The sequence below is a fragment of the Lethenteron reissneri genome, chromosome 53 (assembly GCF_015708825.2).
Source record: "Lethenteron reissneri isolate LAM-NWPU_2019-01 chromosome 53, ASM1570882v1, whole genome shotgun sequence".
In the NCBI taxonomy this organism is placed as follows: Eukaryota; Metazoa; Chordata; class Hyperoartia; order Petromyzontiformes; family Petromyzontidae; genus Lethenteron; species Lethenteron reissneri.
In genome coordinates, this window is record NC_083831.1 from 11,116,497 (window position 1) to 11,129,934 (window position 13,438).

The 13,438-nt window shown below is 53.0% G+C and overlaps 1 protein-coding gene across 1 annotated transcript in view; it reads left to right on the forward strand.

The window, feature by feature from the left end:
• LOC133356219 (ryanodine receptor 2-like) overlaps nt 1–13,438 on the forward strand; it is an 88,388-nt gene that overhangs the window by 70,336 nt on the left and 4,614 nt on the right. The window contains exons 33-43 of the mRNA XM_061573595.1: nt 558–720; nt 2,066–2,152; nt 2,947–3,173; nt 4,421–4,874; nt 5,259–5,891; nt 6,874–7,074; nt 7,682–7,793; nt 8,681–8,827; nt 9,310–9,583; nt 10,486–10,600; nt 12,790–12,941. Of these exons, the coding sequence (XP_061429579.1) occupies nt 558–720; nt 2,066–2,152; nt 2,947–3,173; nt 4,421–4,874; nt 5,259–5,891; nt 6,874–7,074; nt 7,682–7,793; nt 8,681–8,827; nt 9,310–9,583; nt 10,486–10,600; nt 12,790–12,941 (2,565 nt within the window). The remainder of the gene's footprint in view (nt 1–557; nt 721–2,065; nt 2,153–2,946; nt 3,174–4,420; nt 4,875–5,258; nt 5,892–6,873; nt 7,075–7,681; nt 7,794–8,680; nt 8,828–9,309; nt 9,584–10,485; nt 10,601–12,789; nt 12,942–13,438) is intronic.

Consider the following 13,438-nt stretch of genomic DNA (forward strand, 5'->3'; position numbering starts at 1 on the left):
ACCCCCCCCTCTGAAAATTCGTGAAGAATGCTGGCGCACGATGAGGATCGTCTGCTTCACAGCGGACGTCAAAGTTTCACGCGACGTCGTTCGAACAAAGATAGGAGGTCGCGTGCGCAAGGGTCGTGGTCCGAAATGATAAAATTTGAAAAATTACGCCGCACGTTAATGAGGGAAACACAGAGCCATTGCCACCCTTCCCTCCCGCTGCCCCACTGAGGAAACCCAACAGGGACCGACCCTCCTTAAAAGGTGTCTTGAGGCTCGGCGATGCTTTCACCGTGAGCGCGTTTGTTACTCTTACAGAAAGCGAGGCAATCACGGACGCGCCGAGTGTCGCCACGTAGGCTGTTGCAGTTTTGGCAGGCGGTGGCTTTTGTGTGTCTCCCAATTGAGTATTTCCTGGGCAAACAACGAGCGTCGGACCGTGTCTGGCCATTGACGCCGTTCTCACAGTGTTCCATCGCTGCCCATCCTTTGCTAGAAGCAAATGGAATAATAATAATGTTTTTGTTACTTCCCTCCGCGTACCCACCCCCGACCTCTGACTTCATCAGCATCAAGCGCAGCAACTGCTTCATGGCGTGGTGCGGTGAGTTTGGGGGGCAGCAAGGCCAGGGGCGCAACAACATCAGCATCGACATCGGCTGCCTCATCGACATCGGCAGCGGACTCCTCACGTTCTACGCCAATGGAAAGGAGATCCCCACCTACTATCAGGTACGGGCGGTGCGCGTGCCCCCACCCAAGGAGATCCCCACCTACTGTAAGGTATGAGCGGTGCCCGCTCGCCTGCCCACCCCGTGTTCATGGGACACGCTCGCAGTCGCGGAGACGGGCGCGACAGATCTGAGAGGCGGGCACGCACCTTGCGGATGAGGATGCCCAGGCGGGTGGTCTTGGAGACCGGAGCCTGGTACGTGAGCCACAGGCCGCTGTCCACGTGCTGCACGAAGCACACCGAGTCCCCCGTACTTGATCTTCGGAGGCCCCCATCCCATCGATCTCGCTCTTGGGCCGAGTTAAGTCCGGCTAGATATTTTAGTCTTAATGGCGACATGAACGTGTGGAAAAGGACAGTGCAAAGCGTGTCGGACACAGTGGCGCCAGACAGTTGGCAGCCCTGGGTCTCGGCCTACCCCACTTATGCCTGGTGGGTTTCCTCCAGGCTCTCCGATTTCCTCCCGAAAGCCAAACACTCAGTCATGGACTTGGCCAAATATCCTGATGCCGCAGGATGCCTCTTGAGACCCGGCGAGGCTTTTCCCGTGTCAGTAACGGGCGTCGCTATCAGAGTCGGAATATATATGCCGCAGGAGGAATCCGATTAGCTATGTCCAGTAGGGGTGGGTAAGGACGTTACCCACAACAAACGTTACAAAAACACGACAGGAGTGCAAAGTGCTATAAAAGTAAACAAATCACCTAAACACATACAAATCAAATTAAACCATCCTTATTCTACCCGGCAAAGCCCACTGAGGAATTTGCTTAATTTTCAGAAGAGACCTGGCCACAAATGATAGCTCACCAAAGCGGAGGGAAAAACCGGAGGATCCGATGGAAAAAATCCACGCAACCACCGGGAGAACGTGCATACACTCTGACCTCGTCCTGCGGTCAATCGGTTCACCTTCTCTGATGTTTGTCGTTCCCTCCATCGCCGCCGCTGTCGTCATCGTCGTCGTCATTCTCGTCGTCATTATTGTCGTCATTATCGTCGTCATTGTCGTCGTTGTTGTCATTCTCGACTTCATTGTCGTCATCGTCGTCATTGTTGACGTCATTGTCGACGTCATTGTCATCGTCGTCGTCGTCATTGTCATCGTCGTCGTCATTGTCGTCATTGGCGACGTCATTGTCCACTTTATTGTCGAGGTCATTGTCGTCGTCGTCATTGTCATCGTCGTCGTCATTGTCGACGTTATTGTCGACGTCATTGTCGTCGTCATCGTCGTCGTCATTGTCGACGTTATTGTCGACGTCATTGTCGTCGTCATTGTCACCGTCGTCGTCATTGTCGTCATTGAGATTATTCTCGTCATCGTGCGCATGTCATTCGCAGATTGAGCCTGGCACCAAGGTCTTCCCGGCCGTGTTCGTGCAGCCCACGTGCACCAACATGTTCCAGTTTGAGTTGGGCCGCATCAAGGTAGGAGATGGGTTTTGTTTGGCAAATCGGTGAACTCATTACTAGGAATGCAACGTTGGCGAAATGTTGAGCAACGGTCCTCCTTCCTAGCATGTGTGTCAGAGAGACCAGAGAGATGGCGTGGCCTGTCGAATTATGTGCTATGAAATATGACCAGTGGACAAAACGTCACCGATTTTATATATATATACACATATATGGATTTATTTTAAGGCAGTGTCACTGACAAATGTCCAAAATGTGTGTTATTTATGCTTGGGCATCACTGCCAATGCGGTATCACGAACGTTTATTTTCATGAAATAACTTTTTGGAATAAGCTCAATACGCTGCCCAGTGCAGAGAAGCCTCACCGGGGTGACGTCTCTAACCTCTCCGTTTCTCTCCCCGGCTGCTCCTGCTGCTGCTCTTGCTGCTGCTTCTGCTCGTCCTGCTCCTGCTGCTACTGCTGCTACTGTTTCTGCTACTGCTGCTATTTCTGCTACTACAACTGCTGCTGCTACTTCTGCTCCTGCTGCTGTTGTTACTGCTCCTGCCACTACTGCTTGTCCTGCTGCTGCTACTGCTGCTACTACTACTGCTGCTACTTCTGCTCCTGCTGCTGTTGTTACTGCTCCTGCGACTACTGCTGCTCCTGCTGCTGCTATTCCTGCTATTTATTACTGCTGCAACCTCTGCTCCTGCTGCCACTGCTGCTGTTCCTGCTGCTGCTCTCTCTGCTGCCGCTGCCGCCGCTCCACCTCCGTCAACCGGTGCTTCCTCCCTGTTCCCTCTCCCTAATTGCCGCCCGTCAGAACGTGATGCCGCTGTCGGCCGGCATGTTCAAGAGCGAGCGCCAGCATCCGACGCCGCAGTGCCCGCCGCGGCTCGACGTGCAGATGCTCATGCCGGTGCTGTGGAGCCGCACGCCCAACGAGTTCCTGCACGTGGATGTGGCGCGCACGAGCGAGCGCGAGGGCTGGATGGTGGAGTGCACCGATCCGCTCGTCATGATGGCGCTGCACTTCCCCGAGGAGAACAGGTCGCGCGCCGCGGGGCTCCTCCTCTTCCCTCCTCCTCCTCTTTAGCACGGATTGATAACAGCAGAGCAAAGATGTCGTCGTGAGATGCTTTGCCCGCTCGTCAATTGTCTGTTGGGAAGCAGAGCGGATCTCGTACCCATTCCTCCTTTGACGGAGTGAAGGCAGACGCTGGGCGAGTCGTTTACAACGTGGGTCGGTTGGTTTGGGATCACGTGGCTGCGCACACTCGCAATGCCGCCGGATCTTCCACGGTGCCATTTGTGCATCAGGTGGCCCCATAGGATACATGGAGCGGTGCCGATTCGGGTTGATGGTCGGCCATTGGCGGCGTGGACGGTTGACGGGAGGATCGAGCCTCCCTTTTTATTTTAGTCAGCAGTGGGACGAAAAGAAGGGCAGGTGTTTGTGACCGGGGCCGGATTATCCCAATAGGCTAATAAGGCCTCAGGCTTTCATATTTTTTTGAGGCCCTCCTTTAGGCCCTCCGTTCCACATTGAATTCCTAGCGGAGCGACGGTAGCGCAGACCCTCAGTTTTTTTAATTACCGTGACGTAATTCGTGACTTTGCCACAGATAAACGTCGGAAAAAAGACGTGTTGTTTGCTTGAAGAAATTAGTGCAGTGGATGATTTACGTTCGATGTACTTGCCTTGAGGCAAATAAATGTGTTACTTTTACATAAGTAAAAAATATATAGACGTTTGATGACTTTATAATTTTTCTTTGTAATGTGTAATACATACTTAGGCAGCTTCCCTCCTATTATCCTTAGGCCCCTCATAGCCTTAATCCAGCCCTGGTAGTTGATGATTGAGACTAAATGGTCGGTTCGATAGGTTTGTCTCGTCGTTGGGAGTTGTGTGTCGGTTGGACAGGGGATTGCATTTTTACAGGGCCCTTAAAATGCCTCGACATTCAAAAGCACCTTGTCTTAAACAACTCAAGGAAGAGGAATCACGCGTGCTCAGTACTGTGATCTTTAAGGGAAACCTAAAACATTTATACCCACGCACACAAAAAATTATGAACTTACCTACCTTTTCATAATGTTGTTGATGTCTGCACTTAACAGCGTTCTCATTCACGGGTTCCTTCTCTCCCTCGATACGATCGTGTTAATTATTGTACGGCGTTTCGCGATTGCGGTCGTGACGGACGACGCCGCAGGGACACTATTAACACGTCTCGATGTTTGGCACCCCCCTCCACCCCGCTCCTCCCCCCTCCACCCACCCAACCGCGCAGGTGCATTGACATCCTGGAACTCTCCGAGCGCATGGACCTGCTCAAGTTCCAGTTCTACACCCTGAAGCTCTACTCGGCGCTGTGCGCCCTGGGCAACAGCCGCGTGTCGCACGCCCTCTGCAGCCACGTCGCCGAGAACCAGCTTCTCTACGCCATCGAGTCCAAGTACATTCCGGGCCTCCTGCGCAGCGGCTACTACGACCTGCTCATCGACATCCACCTGCAGACGTACTCGACGGTCCGCCTGATGATGAGCAACGAGTACATCGTGCCCATGACGGACGAGACGTGCAGCATCACCCTGTTCCCCGACGAGAGCAAGCGGCACGGGCTGCCGGGCGTTGGGCTCACCACGTCGCTCCGCCCGCTCATGTACTCGTCCGAGATCAGCTTTGTCAAGTCGCTGGGCAGCGTGTACCAGCACAGCCCCGAATTCCCGCTCGGCATCCTCAAGGTGAGGCTCTCATCCGGCCCTCCCCGACCGCCCCCTCCCGCAGGAAGGGCGTGCCCGGCGGTCGTGGTGGCGGTAGTGGCGGTAGTGGCGGTGGCCGTGGTGGTCGTGGCGGTGGTGGTGTTGATTGGTAGTAGCGGTGGTGGTGGTGGTGGCAGTGGTGTGTTTAGTATCCTCTCCTTACCCCGCACCTCCGATTAGTTCGGTTGACTACGTATGGTGCGAAATAAGTTCAACAAACACAACACACACACAATACACGCGCACACGCACGTGTACACACATGCACGAGTTGTAGGGCCCCCGCGCCTGGGCCTGGTTCTTCTCGACCTTTCTGTGTGGGACCAACTCACCGCCGCTGCTGTTGCCCCCCGCCGCCAACAACAGGTGAAGACGCTGGACATGCTGACGGAGGCCGTGCGTGACGGCGGCTGGCACATCCGCGACCCCGTGGGCAGCAGCACGGAGTTCCTGTTCGTGCCGCTGCTCAAGCTCGTGTGCACGCTGCTCGTCATGGGCGTGTTCGCGGACGACGACGTGCGGCACATCCTCCTCCTCATCGACCCCGGCGTCTTCAAGGAGCATAGAGACGAGGAGGAGGAGGAGGTGGCGGGTGGCGACGGGGTCGGGGGCGGGAGCCCGGCGAAGGAGTTGCTGGCGCTGGAAGGCGCCGGGGATGAGGAGGAGAAGGACGATTTTTATGACGACGACGAGGAGGACGAGGAGGGGGATGAATACGACGAAGAGGAGGACGAGGAAGGGGATGAGAATGTGGAGATGGTCGAGGGAGAGGCGGAGCATGCCGCGTCCAAAGCGAAGAGGAGGAGGGCATTGAGGAAGAGACGCGGACACGGCGGCGTGGACGACGAGGTGGAGAAGGAGAGCGGGCGGGAGAAGGAGGCAGACGATGCGGAGAGGAAGGAGAAGGCCGCGGGCGACGGCGACGGGGAAGGGGAGGAGGAGGTGATCGCTGGCGAGGGCCTGCTCTACATGAAGCTCGTGGAACCGGTGAAGTTGCAGGTGAGAGGGCGTGGAGGGGAAGGGTGGGCCCAGCCGCTTCGGGGTTCGTGAGACTTTTTTGATTTAAACCGGCTGAAGGGGCTCGAGGTTCACTACGAGGTCGGCCGGCTGGCTCTGAGGTCGGCGCGCTGGGATGCCAGTGTTCAATTCCGGGGGTTACCCGTTTATGACACTGGGTTCTCAAGTGCATCACCAACCGCTCCAACAACCAAAAAATTACATTCAACTTTGTTCTGCACTTTGTGAGCATAGAATACATGTTTTTAATTATCATGGCCTTGCCCTGGGCCTGATGTGATTCTGTTGCCATTGCAAGGACTCTTTGATTCTTGGCTGTGAAATATATCTGTCAATGTGCAGCATCTTGGCATTCGGTCACCATTCCGGCGCTTTACAATAAAGGCGCAGGCCTCCAATTCCCTGCTCACGAACACTGCTGGCAGAGACGGCTTCACTACAGGGAGTTCCAGAGAGCCCCACTAGGGAGGTTATGATGGCGTACTCGTCCACACTGGCCAGACATCCTGCAAGGGGTTGGAGTACCCACGCTTTATCCCAACACACACGACCTGCCGATCTACTAACTGGTTGAGCCCATTTCTACTGCTCGGCAGAGGCGCCGATAAGGGGGGTGGGGGAGGGGGGGAATTTAATAAGCTTGTACCGTCATTGTTTCAACTGCTGCTCCGTGATCTAGAATCGAGTTGTTGACCTCTGAATCGTGAGCCCAGTGTGCTGACCATTAAACAGGCGGGAGCATCCCATTGACGCAATATAATTCAAATTTGGAGCTTGTTGAATCAACGATGCCAGTTGAATCAACGATGCTGGTCACACCTATCATGCCAGTGGCATCGACGATGCCATTCGGATCAACAATGCCGGTGGCACCGACCATGCCTGTCGCATCGTCGATGCGGGACGAACTGACGATGTGGGCCGAGTCACGGCGACATGGGCTGTCGTGTGCCGCCCTGCCTAGATGTGCCACCTTCTGGAGTACCTGTGCGAGTGCCAGCTGCGCCACCGCATCGAGGCGATCGTGGCGTTCTCGGACGCCTTCGTTGCCAAGGTCCAGGCGAACCAGAAGTTCCGCTACGACGAGGTCATGCAGGCGCTCAACATGTCGGCCGCGCACACCGCGCGCAAGACCAAGGAGTTCCGCTCGCCGCCGCAGGAACAGGTGACTCCGAGGGTCGCGCGGACCCACGGCACGCACACTCACCCGCATCGCTCGCTCATCGGACTCGCTCACCTGCTCACACACAGCCACCACTGCTGTAGCCTTACTCTCTCCCTCACGTTCACTCACCCGCTCGCTCACACCGCTCGCTCACCTACTCACTCACCCACAGCCACCACCGCTATAGCCTTACACTCGCCCTCACGTTCACTCACTCATTCACTCATCATATTCTACTCATTCTCATTGCTGCTCGTAATGGGAAAGAGGATGGATCACCATGCGTGTGTTTGTTATCCAGGTGGGCAGCGTTAGCGTAGTGGTTGGGTCACTGCGCTACGAACCCGGCGACCCGAGTACGCTTCCCGCTCACGGCCAACGTCGGTGACAAATATCTGAACTGGTCCTGGGCCTCCACTAGGTCGACTCAAATTGGTACCTTGTGATGTATAACAGTCAGCAATGGGGAGACAAAGGCGGCCGGGCATGTTGCTGGCCACTCACTAAACCATCTGTGAGTCGTGCTGGCATTCATAGGTGGTCGCTCACAGCACTTGCCCTAAGTCTGTTAAAGACTTTATGGGGGATCTTTGTCTTTGTTGTGCAGGTCAACATGCTGGTCAGCTTCAAGAACATTGCGGAGGATGAGGAGAGCCCATGTCCTGATGAGGTTCAGGAGAAACTGGAGAATTTCCATCATGATCTGCTGCTGCATTGCGGTGAGAGCATCCTCTGTTGTATATGGAATATACCATCTGTGGGTAGTGAAGATGCCAGGACATGGAATGTACCATCTGTGGTGAGTGAATCTGCTAGGATATAGGGTATATACCCTCTGTGGATAGTAAATATGCCAGGATATCATGATGATCATAATGATGATGATCACAATCATCATCATTATCATCATCGATGCTTTATATTTATTCCATGCCCATGGCAGGGGACTCCCGGTGGCAGCTGTCCCTGTGAGGCAGAATGTGAATTCAGCACCGGCCTGCAAGTGGCCATTGCTCTGTGACTTTGCTCAATTAAGCACTTTGCGAGTAGTTGGAAACAAATACAAAAAATTGGAGCATGATGTCGTGGTCCAAATCAAGCGACCCCCGCTTTCAACACAGCGCGGGGGAAGTCTTCGTCCAGCAGCGGATCGGAAATTATATTATATGGCTGCGATGGTGGCGAGATGTTAACTACCTCACAGGGGATACAGGAGGTCGTGGGTTCGATCCCAACCCTGACACCTTCTCTATATTGGAGTTTGCGTGTCTCTCTCCAGGTGGTCGCGTGGATTTTTCTCCGGGTCCTCCGGTTTTTCCCTCCACATTTAGAATCAATGTGCGTGTATGGTATTTGGCTGCTATAAAAAAATAAAATCCACGTGATAAGCCACTTCCTTGAGCTATCGTTTGTGGCCAGGTCGCTTCTGAAAAAGAGCGACATAGCTCAGTGGGCCTTACCTGGTAAAATTAAAATATCGTTTAGTTTCATTGATGGTAGTGATGGTGCAAAGGTGAATTTAGCGGTGGTAATAGTGGTAGCACTCGTGGTGGAGATGCCGATGATGATGATGACGACGACGGTGACATCGGCGCTGCTTGGCCAGGCTTTGAGCTTGAGGTGGAGGAGGAGGAGGAAGGGGAGGCTGACCCATCGTGGCGCGGGAAGCTGATGTCCCTGGTGGAGCGCGTGAAGAACCTGCGCAAGGCCAAGGAGGAGGATAAGCCTCAAGACGAGGAGGAGAAGAAGCCGTGTGAGTCTCGGGGCAGATGGCAACGCCCACAGGCCCAAGCCTCGCGTGCAGACACACGTCATCTCCTGCAAATTCACCGTAAACGTTCTCCACGTAATATTGACGGCCGTGTGTCCCGTCTCTTTCTTTCCAACCCCCCCCCCCCCTAATACAAATCTCCTCTTCTCCCAACCAATTCCTATCCCTTCCATCGCTTTCCTTCTCCACCTTGCTCTCTGGTCTCCTCCCCTTGTACACACTCCCCTCCACTCCCCTGCCCTCTACCCCTTCCTCTTCACTACTCCTCTACTCTGATCCCTACCCCCACTCACTTGCTCTCCCCCCACTCACCGTCTCTCCCCCACTCACCACCTCTCCCCCCCACTCACCACCTCTCCCCCCACTCACCTCTCCCCCCACTCACCTCCTTTTCCCCCACCTCTCTCCTGTCCCACCCCACCATCTCCCCCCTCCTCCTCCCCCTCCTCCACCTCGCCCCCCAGCCACGCTGCACGAGCTCATCTCGACGGTGATGATCCACTGGGCGCAGGAGTCGCGCGTGGCCGACCCCGAGCTGGTGCGCGCCATGTTCGGCCTGCTCCACCGGCAGTATGACGGCATCGGCGAGCTGATGCGCGCGTTGCCCAAGACGTACACCATCAGCGACAACTCCATCGAGGACACGCTCGACCTTCTCGCCTCGCTCGGGCAGATCCGCTCGCTGCTGCGTGTGCGCATGGGCAAGGAGGAGGAGCAGCTCATGATCCGCGGCATTGGGTGATGCAGCACGGGGATTTGATGGGGTTCCGTAGAAAAAATGTAATATGTATTTATATTTGTCCGATTGTTATAACCGCCGTTGTTAACGTTGATAGCCGTGGTCACGTGTTAAATCTGTTTAGGCTACTTACTATACAGGGATTCCTGCACTTGGGAACTATTCGACGTACGAACTTTCAGAGATACGAACAAACGTGTCCGTGTGTCCAGTTGCCTGTTCGGACCGACAGCCGCAATCGATGGCATCTACATCTGCAGAACGTGAAGATCTAATGGCATCTGCATCTACAGGAGATTATAAAACTTTTAAAGCCATTCCCCGTGTTTAGTGTACATGCCGCACAACACGTTTGGAATCGACAGGAGTAAAGTTGGACTTACGAACAAATCGACTTACGAACAGACCTATCGAACCTAACTTGTTTGTGAGTAGAGGAGTCCCTGTATTGTCTTCTGCTGCTGCCTGTCTAAACCCTGGAGGTTGGTAATTATTCTCACGCGATGCATCCCCTGGAATCCGCCTGCTAAGTCCCGGATCAGGCAGGTGTGGGCGCCACCACGCGCGGTGTGAATTACAAAGTAGGGGAGCGGTAGTGGAGCGGTTGGTACAACCGCGCCACGAAGCCGGCCACCCGAGTTTGATTCCTGGTCTCGTCCACCAACACCAGTGACTGTTATCTGAACCAGTCCTGGGCCTCCCCTAGGTCGACTCAGCCTCAAATGAGTACCTGGTGCGGTGTGTAAACATCGCCAGTGGGAAGACAATTGCCGCCAGGCGTGATGCTGGCCACCCACACCCTCGTGTGCCGTGCCGGCCTTCACAGGTGCTAGCCAACGGCACTTGCCCCGACAGTCTGTTTTCATTTACAATTAACGAGTCTCCCTCCTGGCGCGTGCAGCAACATCATGAACAACAAGCTGTTCTACCAGCACCCAAACTTGATGCGAGCCCTGGGGATGCACGAGACGGTCATGGAGGTGATGGTGAACGTGCTGAGTGGAGGCGAGGGTCAGGTGAGCGTTTGTTTCCCACCCAGGTTTTTGTTGAGTTTCATGCTTCAAGAACAAAGGTCGCAATGCCGTGCCAACGGTATGGCTCCTTTAAAGGCCAACCATCGGCGGCAATGTTGCCAGCGCCGTTTTGTATCGAGCACGTATGCACGCATGCATGTCGAATTTCTTTCACGCCGTACGTAGCCAACCGTGCTGAACGGAGGTGCGGGAAAATATATAGCTAACCAAATCTGGACTAATCTAATCAGTCGCTCCGCCTAGTGGACGAATGGGATGTCAGCCTCCAATCAGGTCGTGCAGAGAGGTCACGTGACTGCCCAAGGTTATGTGTTCTGTACACCAATCGGAGGCTCAGGTCTCCTTTTCAGGATAGTCTTGCCAAGTTTGCTCAGTCGGGGGCGATTTTACGCTATGATCACGATTGAAAAAATAAAGAACCACAGTGAGAATAATCCAAAAGTTAGACGCGTTTGAACGTGAAACTCAACCCTACTACTTTTCCTATGTCCAAATAGTTTTTGAGTTCTTTAGGTCTCAATGCAAAACGACAGCACTTGGCCTTCCCGAGGCGGTGACGCTCCCCGGCGGTAGCGCGCTCGTCGCTTGTTGCAGAGGTTTGCGGTTCGAACGCGGCGGCCGCCCTGGTTAATACTGCGCTGTGTGTTAACCACTATAATACTACTGGTTCTTTAGGTAAAGTCACGTAGAAAGAAAAATAAATTAAATAATAGCATACGACGTTTCGATTTCAACACAAGCAATCATCATCAGGTACGAATTGAAAGAGAAAACAAACCTGGTAATATAATGCAATACAACACGCAGAGTCGGCCACCACAACAGTCACACACTACCTGGTTGATTACGTTCTTCCAAAGATTGCTAAATTTGAGAGAGAGACAATACACAGACCACAGACAGACACACAAGTAGAGAGAGACACACAGAGACACACAGAGAGAGACACACACATAGGCACAGGGAGAAACCACCTCTGCGTCGAGGGTCTTAAATAATACTATTGCACGAAATCTGCTTCACTCACAGTGGACGTAAAGATCCACTGACATCGTTCGCAAGGGTAGGCCGCCCTGTGCCGTGCGTTGCGGTCCAAAGTTTGCCCAATTCGAAATGTATAAATTTGGTTTTAACTCACAGCAGCAATCACCGCCTCCAGCTGACAGACTCATGCCCCGGGTCACTCTCGCAAATGAGACTCGTAAACCATCACCCAAAAACTCCGCTCATCTCACAGCAGCTTTTGGCTAGCCGTTGAAGCAAAGACGGTCACCACGCGTCACGCGCTTTCAGATGTTCTTCTGTGGCTGTCTGGAAATGCTCTTCCGATATCTAGGAAATCACTGGAGCTATGCACTTTTAAATCTAGATTGAAAACTGAATTTCTTTAGAACTGCTTTTTGTGTTCAGTTTTTTTGTCCTTCCCCCGCACCTCCGATTAGCACGGTTGGCTACGTACGGTGCGAAAAGAAGTTCAACATACATACATGCAGAATCTTTTTTCAGAATGTGAATTATCCTGGAGGAATCCGATGAGCTGTAAAGATATTTGTCACAGATGTCCAGTAGGGGTGGGTAAGAAGTTTACAACACCAAACAAGACATACTGGCCCCTAGAGTTCTCACTCGGTTACACACAAGAACACTTGTAACTCCTTTTCTTGCTGTGGATTTCACACCTGATGATAATTGCTTGTGTTGCAGTCAAAACGTCGTGAGAATTTCTATTGTTTTATATTTTTATTCTTATATTGTTTCCCTTCTACTTGACTTTACCAAAAGAACTAAGAATATGAATCCCTGCAGTCACGAAAGCTTTAAATCAAAACTTGTAACTCCGTTCACTTGGAGGACTTCGTCACAATTATGACTAATCGCCCGATGAAGCTGTTTTTTGTAAGCGCCCTGTGAAACGTCGTACTCGAATTGTAAACACCGTTGGGTTTACTCTCCAAACACGCAACCGGTGTGCTGAAGTAGTCCCCAATTGGTCACGTTTTTTTTTTGTGTACGTGACAAAACCAGTACCAATTGGCTGTGTCGGGTGGTGGCGAGTTACAATTACACGTTTATATGTACGCGATCTAACCCAAACAAAAAACAAAAATCCTTTATCAAGATAACTTGGTTGTTGATGTGCCCCCTCCTCCGCCCCCCCCCCCCCCCCACAGGAGATCACCTTCCCTAAGATGGTGGCGAACTGCTGTCGATTCCTCTGCTACTTCTGCCGCATCAGCCGGCAGAACCAGAAGTCCATGTTTGAGCACCTGAGCTACCTGCTGGAGAATAGCAGCTTCGGGCTGGGCAATGGTGAGCCGCTCCCGTTGGCGTGTACCCATCAACCGATCTCCGGGCCCGCGTCCAGCGTTCGCGACGATAATGACATAAAACTTATAACTGCACTACGAAGCAATTTTATCTTATCAGGTCAGGTCCACTGAGCCTACGTAGCTGCTTTTTCAGAAACGACCTGGCCACAAATGATAGCTCAACGCAAGTGACTCATCCCGTGGACATTTATAGCAGCCAAATACCCTGGAGCTTGCATGTCTCTCTATCCCCGTGGTCACGTGGATTCTTCTCCAGTTCCCTCCGGTTTTTATCTCCATGTTTATAATCAACATCACGCGTTTACAGTGTCTGTCTGCTATACATGTCCACATGATGATAAGCCACTTCGTTTAGCAATCATTTGTGATAGCCAGGTCGCTTCTGAAAAAGAGCTATATTTAGCTCAGCGGGGCCTTACCTGGTTAAAATAAAAATGGTTTAGTCTTTAAGCTTAGCTTTGTCGTGCCGCCTGGCTAACCCCAACCCCCC